Here is a 22,140-nt window from a genome sequence, read left to right on the forward strand (position 1 = left end):
ATGGGGTTGTTTACTATTTTAAAAAAGCTTAAACAGAAAGAGAAGGAAGTTAGGGTGTTAATACTGTAAGCAAGAAAGTGAGAATAATTTGTTGGCAAAATCATTTGATTGACATTATGAACATTGATAGTTATGTTTGAAGCTTCAAATATTGTACGATTGTACATGAGATTTTACACTTGAATATCCCATGTTCACATAATCTGTCGTGGTGTTGGTTACGAAGTACTTGCTAGTCCTGTTAGAGACGAGGATTGTCTGTCATCCATTTGCCTAAGTGTCACAGGTCTCTGTGTAAGTTTGGCCAACATACTCATGTGTACTTTCCTGCGACAGATGCGTCTTATCCCTCCATTGGATACACACAGAATTGTCCCATAGAAATAAGCAGATAATAGAGTGAACCTAAGCAACCTTTTCTAAGTTCGTTGCATGCGAACGGTCTTTCTGCGTCGGTGAGTATTTGTCGCGGATTATATTACATTACCCTGCTTCGGTTTGGGCACCCGAGCAGTATCACAGCCCTCACATATATCGAATGAGATCTGTGTGGTGCATATGTATTTGGGCCTACTTGTACCAATATTCATGTGTTGAAATAAATAATAAATAAATATTACATTACAGAGAGCGTCCGTTGATTTCCAGTACTGAAATTTATGGTAAGCTATTACATCAGAACCAAAAAAGTAGCTGTTAGGGTTCTATCTGTTTTGTTTCTCTTAACGAACCTCCAGGGTATCGTATAGGACAGTCCTCACTGAAGCGGTCCGATATGTAGGGGTAGCTGACAAATATTAGGTGGAGTTAAGATAATAGTCCACAAATACACTGACTGTTCCACTGACCATTTAGAGGTGTGAATTTTTTGGTTCGGTTATTTAGAATGATTGCGCTCCACCATAAGTTTTGGTAGATCTGATTAATGTCTTATTTATGACGCGCTAGATATTGAGCACCTTGTTTTTTTCTTCATTTAATACCCGTGTGTTTTTCCCATTTTCACTTTGATTACATTTTGGGTTTTTCCATGCTGTTTTAGTCTATCGCAACTTAGGCCGGTGTCTTTTGAGATCATTAACGCTAATGTATCTGTCTGTTAGATAACTCAATGAAAATGGATATTACTGACCGTACAATGGGACTGTTATTAAGTTATAAAACAATGTCAGTTATATCCTCGGAATTGCGTTTGAAAGTTTCTGATTTAAATTATGCTCGACCTACTCTGATTTTAGTAAGCAAGCAGCACGAATCTGTACTCAATAACTGAATTGGATTCTGCATTTTACCAGAGAAATCTAATATTGTAATTTGTCGTTTCAAATTGTCATGATCAGCAGCATCTATATGTGGTGGTTAGAACCGCACTATTGATATGGAAACGTATGATCGAGTTGCTTGGCATGAAAACGCTAGTAATTAGTCAGGTTTTCCATTTGATAACCACTTAAGCTACTGTCCAAAGCGAGATAACCGTCTTATGGTCTGGTGCTAATATGTTTTTGACTTGAGTTGTTGTATTTTACGCCACTATGTAATGCATCCGTGCGACTTTCAAATCATAAAGTTCGATTATATTGCTGAAATTAACCAAAAAGTTTAGCTTAAACTAGCAGTTAGTGCCTTCGTAAATAAGTGCATCTTCATAGTGAAGAACAAGAATCCTCTCGTAGATGCTATCAGCCAAACACTTCTTAAAAACAATAGAATTAATATTTTCTTATGATGTAGGTTGGAAATTCAGTTTATCATAAGATAAATGTTAGGGTAACTTAACGTGTTAACAAAATACAGTATAACAATTTCCCGTAAAATTCTGTTTTTTTGGAACGAAATCGGGTAAGACAAAGGTACAATTTTAAGTAAGTACTATTCATGCTCATTAAACCCTAATTCACCCACTTTATTTAAGATATTTGGTGAGATTGACCCATTCAGCCCCATACGCAACGTAGTTGGCACATGTGCCTCGGTTCAAGTTGTCAACACCAAAACAATCAAGTGAAATGGTTTAGGAAAATCTAAATGCAGTACAGATAATAACAGTATTGGTTGTAATAAGAAAGACTAGGTGTGGGCAATATGATTCGAGAAAAGAGATGAATTAGTGGAATGAAAACAATTGATAAGATCATCTAGAGTCTTAAGGTTAAAGAGAAAACCAAGAGTGAACGCCTATCTACTATTGTTAACAGTTCTGAGCCATTTTATCAAATCTGTAACCATTGTTTGGGAAAAACGCACAGACAAATTAAGTAGTCTGCACCAATCTATATACTTAAGTTGAACTGACAATGGGTTCATGGATTAATTCCATATTTCGGTTGGGCCTCCCCTAGCCAGTTTAAAATCTACTCCTACACCAATGGCCATCACACGTCGAGGATGGTTATTATTAACCAAAATAGGTTAAATGGGTCATAATTTACCATACTGTGACTAAAAAGGAAGTTTGAAGAAAGCTAGGGACGGCCAAACCAAGATGCAGCACCATTCTATAGAGTCATTACCAATTCGACCAAGCCATGTGAATAGGTGTAAACTACCTGTTTGGGGTCCGTGTTATAATCGTTACCAATTAATATAAACTTTGAAGAACACGGATCAGAATCGTTCACTATGGAGGAGTTACACTCACTATTTAATTCCTGTAGAACCCGAGTCACGAAATCTATTTATATCTTTCCTCATTCATACTACCCCGAAGACTTTTACCAGTTTTGCTATTGTAGGATTTAGAACAACACATATAAGCGAACAGTATTGTTTTCAATTAGATCGTCATCAGGCTTTACTCTAATATACATGAATATTTATACGAAAATTTTAAACCAATCAAGGCAATATGGGTCAATAATCACTATGTCTGATTGTGCTAATGTGGTGTGACAACTTGAACCGATGTACATAATTGTCAGGTCCTATGTTGCATATGGCTGTCTGATTGAAAAAAAACTCGACCCTTTATACATGTTTTTTCTTACTTGGCTTATTTTGAAATACCGTTGTTAGTATGCATTTGGTAAAATTCTTCCAGAACTGATTAACATATTTCATATTCTATTTTGCTATTATAGAGGATTAGACAATGCTGGCAAGACAACCATCGTAAAGAAATTTAATGGTGAAGACATAAACAGTATATCTCCAACACTAGGTTTTAGTATTCAAACACTAGAGCATATGGGGTATTCAATCAAATTATCAACATTATTCTAAGTATATACTTTTAGTTTCAAATTGAATATATGGGATGTCGGTGGACAAAAGTCTTTGCGATCATATTGGCGAAATTATTTCGAAACTACTGACGCATTAATATGGGTTGTTGACAGCTCAGATCGCCTTCGTCTAGAAGATTGTCGGGTAGAACTATCTAAACTGCTAGTTGAAGAACGATTAGCCGGTGCTACTTTACTTGTGTTCGCTAACAAACAAGTAAGATCAGTAACTGTATATCCAATTGGTTACTTGAACTAATTATACTTTTTATAAACTTTTCAATTCACTTAATAGACAATTTGCATTTTGGTGGAGTTTTGTTCTCTGACCAAAATCATCCACCTGAGCTACAAATCTCCACCATCTCACAGACAATTTGCATAGTCATTATAGCTAACCAGATATCCTAATAATAAATATATTTTTGTGATATCTCAAAAAGTGGAAAATTGTATTTCGGACGTTTCATGACTTGATGCAAGTCACTTCTTTTGTTATTTATTTATTTATTTATTTATTTAAACACATAAACATTGGTACAAGGAGGCACCAAATAGGTATGCGCCACATAAATCATTCGATTTGTATGAGGGCTGGGATACTGCCCGGGTGCACAGACCGAAGCAGGTGGTTTTCTTAGGGGGCCACACCCCGAGCCTTGGACCTAAAGGTCTGACCCACAGGGCAATGGAGCATCGTAAGGAGATGCAGTCCCATTGTAACCGGTGACCAACAGTTGGTTCATACGCCATTTGTCCCTTCAGGATCCTGGAGCCCATGTGCACCATTGGTTTGGGATCCGGTTAAAGCGCCGGACATTCTCTTTTGGTCCTCTCATTTTCGTAAACAACACCCCGCCACGAAAAGGCAGTGAGTAGGACTCCCTTGGCAAAGGCTATATACGCGTGGCCGTGTGAGAGCATTTCAAGAGGGAGGGCGGGCCTACCCCGCTCTCGGTCGTACCAGGGCATTTGTGGGCAAGGTTGTGATGGGGGTGGGATTCGAACCCTCGCCCTTTCTTTTGAGTAAATAAATAACGGGAATAAGATTAACATGAGTTTGAATAGTACGAAAGAAGCAGTGCAGAATATATTTTTGGTCGTACTAAATATATTCATTATTTCCCTTGTGCTATTTAAACTCATTTTGATCTTATTTTCGTTATTTATTTACTCTGAAGAAGTGACTTGTATCAAGTCATGAAACGTCAGAAATACAGTTCTCTACTTTTTGGGATATCACAAAAATATATTGATTATTAATCTTCTACCCAACGCTCAGTTTATTTGAAACTATCATGCCCAATCTTGGCATTGATACCTATTAACTAGATATCCATTTTAAATTGTTTGCACATAGTAATAAGATATTCTTGATGAAAAGTACCAAGTTTTTCTAAATACTGTAAAGATGGAATGTTACATACTATTTTCTATTCATATATTTTTCACAGTTTTGACTACAAATATTAACCTCTTGTATCCAATGTGAGTCTGTTTATCTTTATTTACTGTCTCTAATCAATATGCTATCTGGACTTCGACTCCCTGTATTGTTGAGAACATCATGTATGTGAGTCAATTACAAACTAAGGGACACAGAGACAAATCATATATCATTTACATCATCAGTCGCAGCAACTCCAACAAACTATGTAGGATAAAGTAGCACCCCTCTCCATTTACGTCTACCTGAACACTAGTTATCTGTTAAATGTCATGACTTAGCTTCGCTTATAACAATGCATGTGGACAACCATGTAAATTACTTCGACTAAGAAAACATCAAGATACTAAGCACAAGATAGAAATAATGCCAACAAATTTTTAGAAGCATGACAATCTAATAAACCACCAATCATTAGACACATTGAAATCAATCAAATCTGTCAGTCGATGTTGTTGTTCAGAAAAGCAATAAAAGCTTCACAACTAAATCATCCAGCTCATAGAACATAGGACCTTCAGCTCAGTCCCTTGTGGTTTGTGACCGTCAGCTTAATATCTGGATCATTGCAGACGAACGTATGTACGGAAATCTATACGTACAGTTCTAGCAAATCACATGGGGGTTGGAATGATTGTTTACGGAAATGCCCCCTAAAGTTTTAGACACTCGAAGGAAAGCTCAGAAGGACCGAATCATAATTCTACGAGTAAAAATTGTAGCCTGCATCACGAAAGGAGTAGATCATTATAAGTAGAACAGCGAGTTATCCAAACGGCCTGACTTTCGAACATTCCTTTGAGTGTTTTGAGTAATGGGAACGGAAATAATGTAAGTATCTATACAAATGAAGGGGGTATCGAAAGACATATACCTTACATTGTCCATATGCTCGTGGAAATCATGCAACCTGGCCGCCTGAGACTATCATATGTGGCTTAGAATATAAGTTAGTAGTTGTATTTCTGTAAAGTGAAATGAAATTTTTTAACCAAAACAAACTTCTCTTGCTTGTATTTGTCATGGAACTGTATCTCATCAAATAGTATTCTTGTCCACTTTTTTGTTGACTGTGAAACTACCCCATTCCATTATTTTACAATATTATTTGATTTGTATGGCTCATGTTTTTCGGGTGCAATATTGTTAGAGAACTTTTATGTGTGCTAGCTTTGAAGTTATCACGAGTTCACTTCATCTGCGAACAAGAACAAAGACTCAGTGACCAAAAACCAGTAAGTTAGCTATTTGATGCGTCCCAGCCCTACTAACTAGAGGGAGAAGTCCAAGCTTGGAGTGGGAAAAGTATATTCTGCAAACAGCTAGAACGAGCGATCACACAGCGCGATCCACAAACACAATTCAAAACGTATATCTATCAATTATATGTATATAATCGATATTGCCATCGAAGTATTTCTAAACATTTAATCGATAAGTTAGCCAATCGACTGCCATCGAAATATTTAAACATTTAATCGATAAGAATAGTTTAGTTCATTAACAATTATACGATAAAAATATACGTATGGTATTTGGTCCACAAATGGATCCCAAAAATTACCCCTCATTATGCTTATCGGGGCATAAAAGTGTGCTATAAATAAATTTAGCAAATCAAAGTTTCTATGGTTTTAGTTCGCATGTTTTTTTGGATAGAATACCTACTGAATTACTGAGACGAAATTGAATTTGGCCATATATTATCATCCCATGTTATACTTTTAAAATAATAAAGCTATAATTGGATGATGCTGATCTATTGGTCGTAACGCTTGCCAGTAGGTTACGTCTTACACCATTTACTTTGACTTAAACAACCGGATATTATCACTAACCCTCGCATCGTCAATGTGGTTCAGAAGTAAGCACACAAACATACTTACTGACTTACTCCTGTTACTCCTCGTGGAGGAGCATAGGCCGCTCACCAGCATTCTCCATCCAGCCATGTCGTTAGCGATCCTTTTCATCTCTTTCCAGTTGTTATTCATCCTTTTCATATCTGCTTTTATTTTCCGACGTAATGTGTTCATTGGTCTTCTTCTTTTCCGTTTCCCTTCAGGATTCCAAGTCAGCGCTTGTCTCGTGATGTAGTTTAGTGATTTCCAAACATGTACTCGGTAATTTAAGTTAAACATGGGTTAAGTGATGGATGAAAATTATTTACTGAACAAATGCCCTAGTACGGCGGAGAGTGGAGAGAGTCAGCTCTCCCTCTCGAAATACTTTCAAGTAGCCACGTGCATACAACTACTAACAGATAAGTCTTACTCACTGCCTTCTCGTGCCAGGGAGGTTGATTAAGAAATTGAGAGGGCGAAAAGTGAATGTCCGGCGCTCTAACCGGGTTGGTGAATACGGAGGATCCACCCAGGGAAGTTGGAAAACCCTGATTCCAAACCAATGGTGCACATGGGCTCCAGTATCCTGAAGGAACAATTGGCGTATGAACCAATCATTGGTCAATGGCTACCATGGGACTGCATCTCCTTACGATGCTCCACTGCCTTGTGTATTAGACCATTATGTCGAAGGCTCTGGGTGTGACCTCCTAAGAAACGATTGTTCCAGCCAGTATAGCTCGACTCGTTCATCACGATAGGCAAGCTCGACCACCACGTCAAGGTGACAATAACGGTCGGTATTCAATCCAGATATCATTCCAACTTGTTATTATTAATCAAAACATTTGTATTTTGCATTTTAGGATTTATCTTCATCATTGAAACCATCACAAATACGTGAATTATTACATTTAGATGAGATAACAACACATCATTGGTTAATTCTTGGTTGTAGTGCAGTTACTGGGGAGAATTTACTAGATGGTATAAATTGGTTACTCAAAGATGTATCTTGTAGAATATTCTCATCAGATTAATTAATTTCTATTTCAAATCGCTTTCGTTAGAATTTACTCTCTTTTTTTAAAAAGAAATCAATTTGTGTAATTACATCATCATTGTTCAATTAACAATGTTTATCATAATTCCTTATATATGAAAATAACATTGGTAACATGATTTTGTGCGTAGATAATAAGCATACGATATGATTGTACACATTACTTATGCCTGTAAATATAATAATTATTCCAAATATTATTTCTTTTCCGTTCATGGAAGACCTTTAAATGACGTTGCACTGATCTTCATAATGTCCATTTACTTACTTACTTACACTTGTTACTCTCAATGGAGCATAGGCTGCCGATCAGCATTTTCCAACCCACTCTGTCCTGGGCCTTCTTTCCTAGTCCTATGCAATTTTTGTTTGTCTGTCTCCATTTCTCAACGTAATATGTTCTTTGGTCTTCCTCTTCCTCTTTGTCTTTGAGGATTCCAAGTGAAGGTGAGGGCTTGCCTTGTGACTTAAACTTACAGGGTGTTTATAAACTAGTGTGAGAAATCAGGATTAGGATTTACAGCTGTATGTTAGGGTTAGGAGTTGTATTTAGGGTATTTTTTAACATGAGCTGATATAAGATATAATGTCAAATTGCTACATAGCAAATGAATGGATGACTTTCGCGCCAAAATCTAATACATGTTATCTTAAGTCTGATTGACTCGTTCATAAATTATAGTTTCACCAGAAGCGTATATACGACTGACACTTGCCGCATATACCATTGAAGGTTATCTTGGGTCTACTATCGATGGTTTCACTTACCACTGAATTCATGTAAAAATTGTTTGAGGCCTGTCGTTCGTGGAGTTCTTCGCATTGGTCGGTTTTATAGGGTTGCTTCAGTACATATAATTGGCATCACACCCCAATATGATTCCAACATAAATTCTTCCACGGGCCTTGCAAACTATGACAGCAAAATGCACCACAGCTGTCGCTGGAGAAGTTTCGTATGTTACAAAATTAGTCTCTAAATGCTTGAAAAACAAGATTTTGTACCCCATTAAGAGCTCATTTAAGCCATGGTTTATTAAAGATTTTTGGTCGAACAAAACACATTGCCATCAAGCACCGTTAAAGGGGCTCGACAGAAGACAATCATTCATTCTGGAGCACATGTTTAGACTCGAATCCTGCTCTAGCTCGAGCACGTATTTGACTGCGCCTTATTGGACCTAGAAAAGCCATGATAAGAAAAACCACTTAGAGTTCAACTTAATGATGAAAAAGTTAAGAATACACATAAGGAAGAGAAGTCAGTAAATCATGAAAGTGATATCCACCCTGAGGTAACTTGGAGTGATATGTCAAAAGAGCTGTGGGAACAGCAGTGATATCTACTAGTAACATGAACCAATAGGTCAAGAAAAAACTAGATTTCAGCGGCATTTACTGGACTGATAGATGTTAGGGAACTTATCCCGTTTGGCTCCGAACACGATGAGCGGAAGCAACTTAAACGTAGGCTGATAAAAAACCTACATAAAGATCGTGAAAAGTGATGGGTAGTGGAAGCAGAAGAGATGGGAAAGGCAGCTGTGATAAGTAACAGTAGACAACTGTTTAGACGTTTCAAGGAAACGAGTATTAATAAGCCGGCTGTTAGTGAAACTATCTCGGAAAAAGTCGGGACTATTATTCACTGTCAATCCAGAAGACTGAAGCGATGGGCAGAACATTTTAGGGAACAGTCCAAGTGAATTTTAGTCACATTTCGGTTCCCCATAATGCCAACCTGAGTTACTTGTGTTGTGGGCGACAAATCCATCTTTCAAACGACGGCGGGTTTACCGTGCAGAAATTCGCTCTGTTTTATTTTATGGATGTGAAACATGGTCATTAAGAATAGAAGTTAATCGTACGCTACTAGAATTCGATCATAGGTGTCTATAAAGCATTGCTGGTGTATTTTGGGATTACGGAGAAAGTAATGGGTGGGTTAGGAATAGAGTACTAGGTAAAGATGGGGTATCGATTGATGAGGTAGTAAATCTTCAGCAACTGAGGTGATTGGGCCGTGTTGCGTATCCCCAACCACCGCCTATGTCGACGGGCGACGTGTGACAGTAGGCTTCAAGAAAGCTAAAGACGGGCCAACCAACACATGGCACCAGTTCATAAAGACACTGACGATTGGACTTATCCATGTTAATAGGTATATACTACCTGGTCGAGTGCGCGTTATTATTTTAACCAATTGTTATAGACTTTGAATGACGTCTCCAAATCGTCAGCAATGGCTCAGTTGCATCCATTCTTCGTCTTCCCTCAAATTTTGAGCTTTTGAATTCCTCGTCGTTTTATATTTTTATTTTGCAAATTTATACTTTATTTTCGAGTCATATCGTCGATGCCTAGTATTTTCTATTACCACTGATACTGTTACTACCTCCACTATTCTGGGATATAACGTGACAATATAATCTCTGTGCCATCAGGGTATTGTAACTTGAACTGATGTACACACGTATCACGTTCTACGTTGTGACAGATTAACTGAAAGAGAATAGGAGAAAATAATTAATGTTTATAGTGTGAAGTAGTCTTTTTTGAGCTGAATGGTTTAACTGAGAAGCTTTTAATGTTTTTCTGGACATCGTCTCTATCAGCAGTACTGTGATATGTGCTATGTGTACGGACAGGTATAAGTAGTATGCACCATAAATTCGAAAAGGATTCTTACTGACAGAAGAAGAATAGGATAATAAACATCAATTGAGATTTTTCGTTATCTATCAACTAAAAGATCTATATTAACCGAAACCAATAAACGTTATCAAACATCTTCATGGAAATGCTTCCTTTCAAGGTTTTACACAAGTTGACCAACCTACTGATGGGTAAGAAAAGTTGAATGATTAACGGAGTATTTGAACAAATGAATATTGAATCATAGAAATAAATGTGGCCACTGAAGCCTAGGGTAAATATCACTAAGCCAGGGTACATGCAGTCCAACACGAAGCCAGGTGCATTCTTCATTATATATTTTTGGTTCATGATAATTATCCTTCCGTAGGTTCACCTACGGAAACGTTGTTACAACTTTTACTTCATCTAAATGGTGAAGTTAGTTTATGTCAGCACCAGTCGAGCGGCAAAGACACTACAACAAATAATCCAGTGACCTCACTAAGCCATTCAAACGGTAGTAGCAACGGGTGGTGTGTTTAAAGGGTAGGGACGCAATCAGATCAAAGTTTATGACTTGCACTTACCAGGAATTCCTCGTTCACGGGGAATAATTGCAAGCCCCGATCCCAGTCACGACTGTGATGAAACAATTTGCCAAACCCTTTCGGGCCAGGTTTCCAGACTCGTTGGCACTGTCATTGTAGCGCACGTGTGGTCCCGGACATCTAACGGCATTACAGACATGTTATTGCTCAATTTCGTGCAACTTGGGTGTGCTGCTTGTCCCTCTAACAAGTAAAAACCAGCGGATCACGATTACACTACACCATAAAGAAGTTATAGAATCCGCGCCGTAAACGAGAACGGAGGATCAGTCTATTATTTAACAAGTTAAAGTCTATTTATTATCGAAATTAACCAGACAAATCGCTTCATCCAACTAAGAAAAACCCTGAAGAAGTTCAGACAAGTTTGTTGGACGAAACATTGAAATTATTTAAATAATTAAAAAAAAATCTTACAAAAAGGTAATGTATCTCATTCATTGAAATGAATGATTTTTTTTTCACAAGAAATATGATCATTAAAGAAGAAAGAAAAAAAAGAAAAGAATTTGTAAAATGTACTCATGATCCCGTTCAACCTCTTGAACGTGATCGTAAATTAACAAGATCTGTTGATAATTTCTGATCATTTCTATAACAATTTATAATACCGATTTTTTTATCATGTAATAATTCACCAACAAATTGACATTGTTTTAATTTTTTCATTTCATCATTACCATTTAATGTCATATCATTTAACCATTGTTTCCATGGTACAATAATTTGTTTTGGTGGGATAATTAATTTTGGTTGATCTTTTTTATTATTCGGATACCATATTAATGATTGTGCCGCATTACAATGTGGTGGATTTATAGCAGATAATGGTAATTTTTTATTCTTATCTAATATAATTGGTTTTTCATACTGGATATCATCAATATGTTTTAAACGTTTACCAATTGGTTGATATGGATCTAATGTGATATGTAATTCATATTGCCAACGGATTGTATTTAATATATATAATTCATCTTGTTCAATATTAATTAAATTATATGAATTCCATTTATAATTTCGACCATGTTTTATTGCTAATAACCATACCCAAAATTGTTGTCTTCTTATAATCTCAGTTAATTGTACATTATTACTGTTACCATGAGAATATGGTAACTGCCATGCAATTGTTGGATAAAAATAATCTTTATAATGTAATTGAATAAATTTATTTGTTATATAACCATGATGAATTACATAGTTACTATTAAAAATATCATAAAATGGATATTGATTACCATCACTATCATTAATCATTTGATGTCGTCCTGTTTTAATTGGATGAAATTCCCATAATGTACTACCATAATTATTATAACGTTGTTCTATATAATTTTTATAACATGCTTGTACTAAACCAATAGTCCAATATTGTTGATTAGTTATACAATCATCATTTATCATTAATTTAATATGACAATGAAAATGTTGACTTTTATATTTGAAGAAATTAGATTTTTCTATTATTTCTGTTTTACTATTTGGATCATAATAGGCATCAATAGATTGAACATGAATTTGATCTAATGAAAATGTTGACATTGATATTTTAATTAATTAATTAGATCTTTTAAATGATGACGATGATGAGTTCAATGATCAGAAGTTCTTCTTTGTTGTCGTCACCGTTTTCTTCTTCTTGTTACATTAATTCATTCGTTTATTCATTGATCTATAGTTACTTAAATGCTTGTTATTGATTTAATAATGATAGATCAATAATCAATATAATCTATCGTATTTGAACAGGGCGAGTTATATGAGAAGTTAATTAAATGTAGTTCTTTTCTATTTTATGTGATGAAAAGAATTTATTTTACTACTATTAAACAAGTGGTTTTAATGCCTGAACATTAATTATCATCACGCACACACACACACACACAATGTTGATTAGTATTGGGGAATGGTTGGAAGGAAACTAGGGGGAGGTCAAACTAAAATGTGACATTAGTGTTTGAAGTCGCTAACCTCTAGTCTGAGTCATGTTGGTAGATTACTTGATTGAGGTCCGCGTGACTATCGTAACCAATGGTTGGAGATTCTGGGTGACATGTCTCACAATCGATCACAATGGCGTCGGTGTGTACAATCTTTGTATCTTTCTTTCTACGAACTAATTCCTTATTCTTGTACTATATCCTTATATACAGTCTTTCTTGTGCATATTACTAAAGTTGAAGTAACTACTTCAATGAACTTGGTGATCATTTTGTTGTACTAATGAGGTGTGGCAACTTGGACTGATGCATATATGTCGTACGTTGTAGCTGACTGACTGGTGTAATGGTTAGAGGGATTCATTTTTATATAGTAAATTGGAAGTTTAAATGTATTGTAAAAATGATGTGACGTTTTCCCACTACAATATCATCTGCATGCTCAAGGTCGAGAAGTGTTTCTCCATGCAACAGGTCCACACCACCATTACTTACATCCATCAGAGCTGTTTCCAGGATGTCATCGATAGCAAAGTGGAAGAGGAATGGTGAGATTACGTAACCCTTATCCCATTGCTTCAATGGAACAGTGGAGATTTATTTATTTATTTGAACACATGAATATTGGTACAAGAGAGCGCCAATATTTATGCGCCACACAAAACAATGAGAATTCGAAGAGAAAGGAAAAAAAAAGATAAGGAGTGTGAAAAAAAAGGAAGAGATTGGTGTAACGTAGTGTAGTATTAATAATAGTAATAATGAGGAAACGGAAAGGTACAATCAGAAGAAATCTTTCAGGTAAGGGAGACACAACCACTTTTTATGAAGAAAGTAAAAGAAGGTTACAGCAGGATCGCTACTGGCTTCTATTCTGAGCCATATCTGATAACGTCTCTAGCCACTGTGTAGCACCATCTCTCAGACCCCAACCAGGGAGTCGTAAAGGACCGACAGAAGCCAGTCCTTTGCAGCTTTCTTTCATACCACGACACCATGTCATGCACTGACCACCTCTCCGCTTCTTCCAACCAGTCCCAGAGTCGGCAAATAATGCACGGCATGGAATTCTCTGGGACGACATTCGGAGAACATGTTCAAGCCACCGAAGTCGGTGTTTCAAGATGGTAACACCAATTGAATTATCATCTCTGTGCCCGAACACATGATGCCGAACCTCTGCATTACTGACATGGTGTTGCCACTGAATGTCAGAAATCCTTCGGAGACAGCGATGATCGAACACAGAGAGTCGTCTAACGTCCTCAACTCGGAGAGGCCAGGTTTCACAAGCATAGAGCAAAACTGCTCTCACCGACGCGTTGTAGATCCGGCCTTTTACAGCCAGACTAACATCACGAAGGCGCCAAAGGTGGCCCAGATTGGCATAAGCCGCTCTGGCTTTCACTATTCGTGCATTGATCTCATCACTCACACCCCCACCAGCACTTATGCAGCTACCCAGATACACGAACTTCTCAACTACGTCTATCTGCTCACCATCCAGGGTGAGTACAGGATTGGAATCCTGCCAGTCTTGTAGAAGTACTTTGCACTTGGAAGGTGCAAAGCACATACCATACCTACGGACACTGATTGTCAACTGATTAAGTGCGGGTTGCATGCCTTGGGCATTATCGCACAGTAAGACAATATCGTCCGCATACTCAAGGTCGAGAAGTCTTTCTCCAGGCAACAGATCCACACCACCATTACTTACATTCATCAGAGCTGTTTCCAGAATGTCATCGATGGCAAAGTTGAAGAGGAATGGTGAGATTGGGCAACCCTGCCTAACCCCACTGCTCGAATGGAACAATGGAGAGAGGTGGTTGTATGCCCTCACTCTGCCTGAGGTGTTTTTATATAGGGCTTTCAGGATGTTAATAAACTTCTCAGACACACCCTTCTTCAATAGACAATCCCAGAGAACAGTCCTATCCAACGAATCGAAGGCAGCCCTGATGTCAAGAAACACTACGATTGTTGGCCTTTGATAAATATGGCGATGTTCTAACATTTGGCGTAGGGTGAAGATATGATCAATACATCCTCGACCAGAACGAAACCCAGCCTGCTCCTCGCGAGTCAATCTTTCTCGGGTTTTGAACAGCCTACGAAGAATGACGGAAGCCAATAGCTTGGACGCAATCGGAAGTAAACTTATCCCCCGATAGTTGTTACAGGAACGACGTGAACCCTTTTTAAAGATAGGGACAACTATCGACTCATTCCATGACGTTGGTACACACTCTAGTTCCCAAACCTTTGTAAACAACGTCGTCAATTCCTTAGTCAAAAAGTCACCACCATCTTTAAAAAGAGCCGGAGGTAAGTCATCTGGGCCAGGTGATTTGTAACGCTTCAAGAGTTGGAGTTCCTTGCGGACTTCCTCCTCATTTGGTGGATCAGTCGTCACCGGTCATGGAGGGCAGGACAGTCTGACCGATGTTGCCGGAGCAGCAGGCCAGTTGAACTGCCCTTCGAAAAATTCTGCCCATCGTCCAAGACGTCGATGGATGTTAGTGATTGGCATCCCATCATCCTCGCAGATTGTTTCACTCACACCAGACTTCTTGCTGCCAGTGGCTCGGATGAGCTGGAAGAGCTTCCGGTAGTTACCAAATGCAGCTGCTGCTTCCAGCTCATTAGCACGCATCGACCACCAGGCTTCTCGGTCCTTACGCAAGCTTTGCCCAATTTCCTTACGTAACATCCTTCGTTTGTGGTCAAACTCACGGTCACCCGGAGTAGACCGACGGGCTTCGATGAGTTGTAAGGAACCTGGAGAAACCCAGTGCTTAAAAGCGGGACGTTTCGCGAACCCACAACTGACTGTTCCCGCCATTTTCATGGCGTCATGCAATTGCAACCAATGCTCATCTATACTTTTCGGTGGAGTGGTAGCTAGCCTAGAGGCTAGCTCGGTTCGATACTTACTTGCAACAGAAGTTGCAACCAGCTTGCTAACATCAATCTTTTGGTGGTGGTCACTTCGTTGTCCACTGAAAAGTAAGGCAAGATTGGCGCAGACCAAGGCATGGTCAGAGTCCAGATAGGTACTCCAAAAGGAGCGGTAGTCTTGTACACAACCACGCCAGCGGTAGCTGATCGCGATGCGATCAATCCGAGTCAAGGCTTGAGATGCAGAGGGAGGACGCCAGGTGGCACATCGGCGATGACTGTGCCGAAAGTTAGTGCTAGCCAGAAACAGGTTGTTGTCTGTGCACAGTTGCAGTAGACGGCCCCAGTTATCAGACCTGCGACGAACAAGTTCCCATCGACCACCTACACGACTCTCTTCTGTGCCTAGACGCCCGACCTGAGCATTCAAGTCTCCGGCTAGTACTACAATATCTGTCGAACGCACTTTCTGGAGAAGAACTGATAACTGGTGGTAAAACTCATCCTTGATTGCATCCGGGCTGCAATCTGTCGGGGCATAGGCGGAGATGACGAAAAGACATCGTTTCTCACGCCGATTTCTTCTCACTTTGATGGAACTTTCTAATCTAACAGCACATAACCGACTGTTAATGGGGATCCAATCGACTAGTGCTGCCTCACCTCTAGCGCTTAGTGCGACACCAACGCCAGCAAGACCAGACGAAGATGCCACAGGGTCCCCGGATAAGCGCACGTAAAACAAGCTTTTCGAAGCGACAGATGGAGATCGAATTCGTAGTACTTCGCCAGAGTCTTGAATACGGGTCTCGGATAGACAACAAACATCAATATTAAGACTTTCCAAAGACATAGCCAGCCCTATCTGTTGTCCGACCTGCATAAATGTGCGAACGTTGAAGGCAGCCAGTTTGAATGGTGCACGTGGTTTCAGAAAAACTGCTTCAGTCCTCGTATTCGGTGGTAACATACAATTTTCAACCGGACAGTGACTCGAGAACGTTTAGATACAGTCGAATTTCCACCAAAGACGAGCCGCTGTATAAGTATAAAAGAGGGTGAATAATGTGGAAAGAATAATAATAATAATAATAATAATAATAATAATAATAATAATAATAATAATAATAATAATAATAACAATGACAATAATAGTAGTACCAATAATAATAGTATTAATAATGACAATAATTGTAATGATAATAATCTGAATCAATTGTTTGTTTTTCAAAGCGAGAAAGGTAATTTCCATAGGCATAAAGAGTTCATCAATTTGTGTGTGGGCTGTAATACTGCTCGGGTGCCCAAACCGAAGCAGGTGGTTATCTTAGGGGCCACTCCCCGAGCCTTTGACCTAAAGGTCTAACCCACAAGGCAGTGGAGCATCGTAAGGAGATGCAGTCCCATGGTAGCCGGTGACCAACGATTGGTTCATACGCCATTTGTTCCCACAGGATACTGGAGCCCATGTGCACCATTGATTTGGAATCCGGTTAAAGCGCCGGACATTCGCTTTTCGTCCTCTCAATTTCGTAAACAACACCCCCGCCACGAGAAGGCAATGAGTAGGACTTCCCTGGCAGAGGCTATATACGCGTGGCCGTGTGAGAGTATTTCGAGAGGGAGAGCGGACTCTCCCCACTCTCGGCCGTACCAGGGCATTCAGGGGGCAACAGTGGAGATGGGTGGTTATATGCGCTTCAAGAGTTGGAGTTATTTGCGGAGTTCCGCTTCATTCGGCGGATCAGTTGTCACAGGTCATGGAAGGTACGATAGTCTGGTCGATGTCGCCGGGGCAGGAGACAAGTTGAAGTGTTCCTCGAATAACTTCTGGTCGTTCAAGACGTCGGTAGATGTTAGTGATTGGCACCCACAGATTGTTTCGCTCACACCAGAATTCTGCCCGCAAGTGACTCGGATAAGTTGAAAGAGCTCCCGGCAGTTATCAGATGCAGCTTCTACTTCCAAATCGTCGACACGTTCCAATCACCAGGCCTCTCGGTCCTTACGCAATATTTGCACAATCTCATTACCCGAAAGGCGTCGTTTGTGGTCACTAGGAGTAAACCGATGCGTTGTAAGGAGCATGAAGAAAACCAGTGCCTACAAGCTGAACGTTTCGCGAAGCCTCGGGCCACTTTACTCGCCATTTTCATGGCGTCATGCAGTTGAAACCAATGCTCATCTATACTTTTCGGTGGAATGGTAGCTAACCTTGAACCTAGCTCGGTTTTATGTTTAGTTTCGACAGAAGCTGCAACCAACTTGCTGGCATCGATCCATTTAGGACGATGAATTTCTTGGCTACTGAAATGTAAGATAGGATTGGCGCAGACCAAGGCATGATCCGAGTCAAGATAGGTACTCCAAAAGGAGCGGTAGTCTTGTACACAACCACGCCAGCGGTAGCTGATCGCGATGCGATCAATCCGAGTCAAGGCTTGAGATGCAGAGGGAGGACGCCAGGTGGCACATCAGAGATGACTGTGCCGAAAGTTAGTGCTAGCCAGAAACAGGTTGTTGTCTGTGCACAGTTGCAGTAGACGGCCCCAGTTATCAGACCTGCGACGAACAAGTTCCCATCGACCACCTACACGACTCTCTTCTGTGCCTAGACGCCCGACCTGAGCACTCAATTCTCCGGCTAGTACTACAATATCTGTCGAACGCACTTTCTGGAGAAGAACTGATAACTGGTGGTAAAACTCATCCTTGATCGCGTCCCGGCTGAAACCTGTCGGAGCGTATGCAAAAATATCGTTTCTCATACTAATTTATTCGTACTTTAATGGAACTTTCTAATCTAACAGAACATAACCGACTGTTAATGAGGATTCAGTCAGTCATTTCTGTTTCAGTGCGACACTTATATCAGCAAAACTAGGGTAAACGCATATAAAACAAGTATTTAGAAGCGACAAATAGAGAGTGAATTTGTAGTGCACCAGACAAATCTATACTAAGCTTTCACAGATTGGTTATAGTATCCATATTCTACACCAGTGTTGCGGCAAAATTATGAAACATTAAAAGGTAATTTCTATGAATTATCTAAATAAAAACGTCTACAAAGATAAATGTTATTGAGTGGGAAAAATTTACCACTCGACTTCAACGAATACTAAATAAATAGCGCTTCAGTTAATCATAACACGATTTCCACGTTCTGAATGAAATCCCTTTATTTTGCATTTTTAACAATATGCTGATATCTATAATCATTACATAAACAGCCATAGCCTTAAAGTTGATTGCACATATTAGTAATTGGTTAATCATCTAATAAGTTGGCTAAAACCTCTATAACATTTCACTACATTTTTTCTTTTACGAAGGATTTCCACAGCAAAAGGTGAATATCGAATAGACGTCACATTATTATTCCTCCCTTCCGATGCTTACCTTTTACGAATATGAACCTTTTTAATGGTTACCCTTCTGTTTACACCCTTATTAGTGTGAAACGAATAAAACTCGAATTCCTTATAAAAGTGTCATAATTCGAGAGAGAAGAAACAATGGATTATATCTTAATTAGTTTCCAGGTAATATACAATTAAACAAAGAACAGTTCATCATGTACAATAAAAGAGTTTATAATAATACTAATAACAGTTATTCAAGAAGAAGAGAAAAAAAAAACAAAATATACACAATATAGTTTATTTAAATTCTTCGATTCAATTTTTGATCATTTGACAATCTAGTTGATCTTCTAGAACTATTTACTACAGATGATGATGATGAGGATGCTGGAGATGATGATGATGGTGATGTTTCAATTTTTTTCTGAGAATGTTTTAATTTTTTAGGATTACGACTACGTGAATTTGTTGTTGAATGACTTTTTACAGAATTATTATTACTATTGGTACTTTCATTGTCTGAACTTTGAAGGACAACTTTTCTACGACTTGTTTTATTGAATGGTTTTTTTTCTAAATTATTATTGACATTCTTTTGATGAGTATCTGCTATTTCAGTATTCTTTTTTGGTTTGATTTGTTTATTCGAAGGATTAGTATTAGATACTGCTGGTTTTGAGGTAGGAGTTAGATCGCAATCAATTTCATCATCATCATCGTCGGAAAAATCCAGTAAGTTTTGATGTGATGATTTATCTGTAAAATATTTAGAACAATAACCAGTCAATAGAATAAATTAGCCGATAATGTTTTGATTGAAATCATGAACTGATGAATGTAAGACCACCACTGAGTGGCCATTTCATCCTAGTGTAGGATTTCTCGGTAGTTCACATTACCGATCCCGCAAGTGTAGCCGTGACCAGTGAAATACAACTACGTCAAATGTGAGGTAGTTACTCACCGAAGACAATGGAAGATGGTCGCGCAATATCGTGGATTGATTGAACTTAGACATTAACACCGTTGGATGTCGGCCCAATAGTCTAGAGGTTAAGCGTCCACGCGCGAAACTTGATTTCGAGCCCCACGTGTAGAGTCGTAGATGCGCACTGCTGAGGAGTCCCATACTAGGGCGAAACAGCCGTTCAGTGCTTCCAGGGTTTCCATGGTACTTTAGTATTCATTGGTTCATGATCTTCCCGACCGTAGCTGCTACCTTGACGTGGTGGTCGGGCTTGCCTACCGTGATGACCTAACCGAGCTATAATGGCTGGAACATATATTCCTGTAGGTTCTACTATGCCAGGCAGGTTGACCTAAGAACGGTAAGACTAAAGGCAGCAACTCAAAGTCTGAGAGCGAAGTCGTAATGCTGACTGTATAGGGGTGTGAGGATAGAAAGATGTTTCCCTCGGGCAACCAGCATAACAGCGATGCTGCCTTCTCACAAGGAGGAAGGGTTAGAAAAGGTCGACCATGAAAATGTCACACATCACGGATTTCCGTCTCCGGCGGTAAGACCTTTTGAAGAGCAGAGCTAACACGCTAAAAACCTCCTACAAAAGGGGCGTGCGCAACTGGCCTCAAGCCATCGATGTGTGCTGCGACTCCGAAACGCGCATACACGATTCGAGCAGCGTCATTCATTTTACTTCACTATATGGAAATAAAGAACCAACTCGATTCACGCTTCGTGTAACTAGAAGCCCCAATGCTGCTTCCCGTGGCCTCGCTGGTGTAGGTTCATAATCTCAATTAAAACTCAACAATTTCCACAACTATATAATGATAACTAACAACGTATATATAGAATGTTCAAAATACGAGGCAACTTTATAAACCATAACACGAAATAAGAATACTTGACGTAGGATAGAAGCAAGTCTTACAGTTATGAAATTCAGATTATTTTAAATTCTAAATAACAAAATAAATCGCCTTAGTCAATACTACATGAGTACGAGAACACAGAGTAAGGAATGTTTAACATGACTATATAAACTGATTTTTTTTTACACAGGCTGACATTAATTGAGTCAGCAATAAAAAGCAGGTAGCACTGTCTAATTGTTTTGACCTAGTTTAGCACTCTTCAGTTAACCTGGTCCGACAAATGTGGCCTAGAAATTACAAACTACATACATGGTGAGAGTTGGTGACCAATAGTTTAGAATCTATAATACAGGGTAGGGTCACCTCGCGAAATCATCATATATTATCACCATTGTTCGTCAGCTTGCACTTGACAAATTTTGGTTAAATAAGGATAATGTAGAAACATTTTCTGGACTTTCTTGTACATTTGTAAGTTTAAGATGTAGCCGATCATAGTGTCATCAAAGAAATAATAATTTGTCAGCTAAAGTTTGAGATGAAATATGAGATCACAATATAGTCAACTTGATTTTCGTAATACGATGATACACAGAATCGTATTTCTAATTGAAGGCTGCTTCATTGAGTCATTTAGCTAAAGAATTGAATAACAGAATCAAAAGTGACAAGAAACTCTTACTCTTAGCCACTCACCTAATAAAGGATTACCACCAGCACAAATAGTTCTATTTGATTGACTAAATATCATTGTAGCATTTCCCTGATTCCTTTCAATGATATGATGTTCAGATGAATTAACCAAGTGAAAGTTCACTCGGGCAGATCCAAGTAACGTAGGTTGTGATTGTTGGATACCTTCATTATTCATCAATGTATGATTGGAGTCATCATCATTATCATGAAGTGGAGAAGTATTTACCTTGTCATTTTCATTTTCAGATAATATGGATTCATTCAATCTTGTAGAATCAATACCAAGACGTTCCATTTTCTCAACTAGTTGTTTACGAAAACGATGAAGCATAAGATTTAAAGATCTATCAGCAAACTGTCAGACAAAAAGAAATGTGATAAAATGGATAATATTAGTAATGAATTAAATGAAAGATATTATTGTTGCAGAACTTCACTGAATTACATTTTTTGTTAAGAAATCCTCATCAATCAACAAAATCACTGACTCATTAGATAGCTTGGCTATTAAAAACGAATGTCTGAATCAATCTACAGTTCAATTCATGAACATTGTTAATTCTAATGACGAAG

At 38.6% G+C, this 22,140-nt stretch overlaps 3 protein-coding genes across 4 annotated transcripts in view; 1 reads left to right on the forward strand and 2 right to left on the reverse strand.

Annotated features, from left to right (window-relative positions):
• ARL2_1 (ADP-ribosylation factor-like protein 2) lies at nt 1-7,773 on the forward strand (the record flags this gene model as incomplete). Of its 2 annotated transcripts, XM_035734395.2 has the most annotated exons (4): nt 1-65; nt 3,081-3,191; nt 3,237-3,441; nt 7,382-7,773. In XM_035734395.2, 4 exons carry the CDS (start codon nt 1-3, stop codon nt 7,553-7,555), a joined length of 555 nt encoding a protein of 184 aa, XP_035587689.1. In that variant the 3' UTR covers nt 7,556-7,773. The 2 variants fall into 2 exon arrangements, with proteins under 2 accessions (XP_035587689.1, XP_051072838.1); XM_051212651.1 differs by having other exon boundaries at nt 1-3,191.
• Nucleotides 7,774-8,554: 781 nt separating this feature from the next.
• On the reverse strand, nt 8,555-12,700 carry FAM78A_2 (Protein fam78a). The gene is made up of 2 exons (XM_051212652.1): nt 10,803-12,700; nt 8,555-8,759 (listed from the first exon to the last, which is right to left on the reverse strand). Exon 1 carries the CDS (start codon nt 12,366-12,368, stop codon nt 11,358-11,360), a length of 1,011 nt encoding a protein of 336 aa, XP_051072839.1. The 5' UTR covers nt 12,369-12,700; the 3' UTR covers nt 8,555-8,759; nt 10,803-11,357.
• Nucleotides 12,701-18,760: 6,060 nt separating this feature from the next.
• MS3_00004689 (uncharacterized protein) overlaps nt 18,761-22,140 on the reverse strand; it is a 36,881-nt gene continuing 33,501 nt past the window's right edge. Inside the window, exons 16-17 of the mRNA XM_051212653.1 lie at nt 21,568-21,922; nt 18,761-19,791 (exon numbers count right to left, since the gene is read on the reverse strand). Coding sequence (XP_051072840.1) covers nt 19,337-19,791; nt 21,568-21,922 — 810 coding nt within the window. The 3' untranslated portion in view covers nt 18,761-19,336. The remainder of the gene's footprint in view (nt 19,792-21,567; nt 21,923-22,140) is intronic.

The sequence above is a fragment of the Schistosoma haematobium genome, chromosome ZW (assembly GCF_000699445.3).
Source record: "Schistosoma haematobium chromosome ZW, whole genome shotgun sequence".
NCBI classification, from domain to species: Eukaryota; Metazoa; Platyhelminthes; class Trematoda; order Strigeidida; family Schistosomatidae; genus Schistosoma; species Schistosoma haematobium.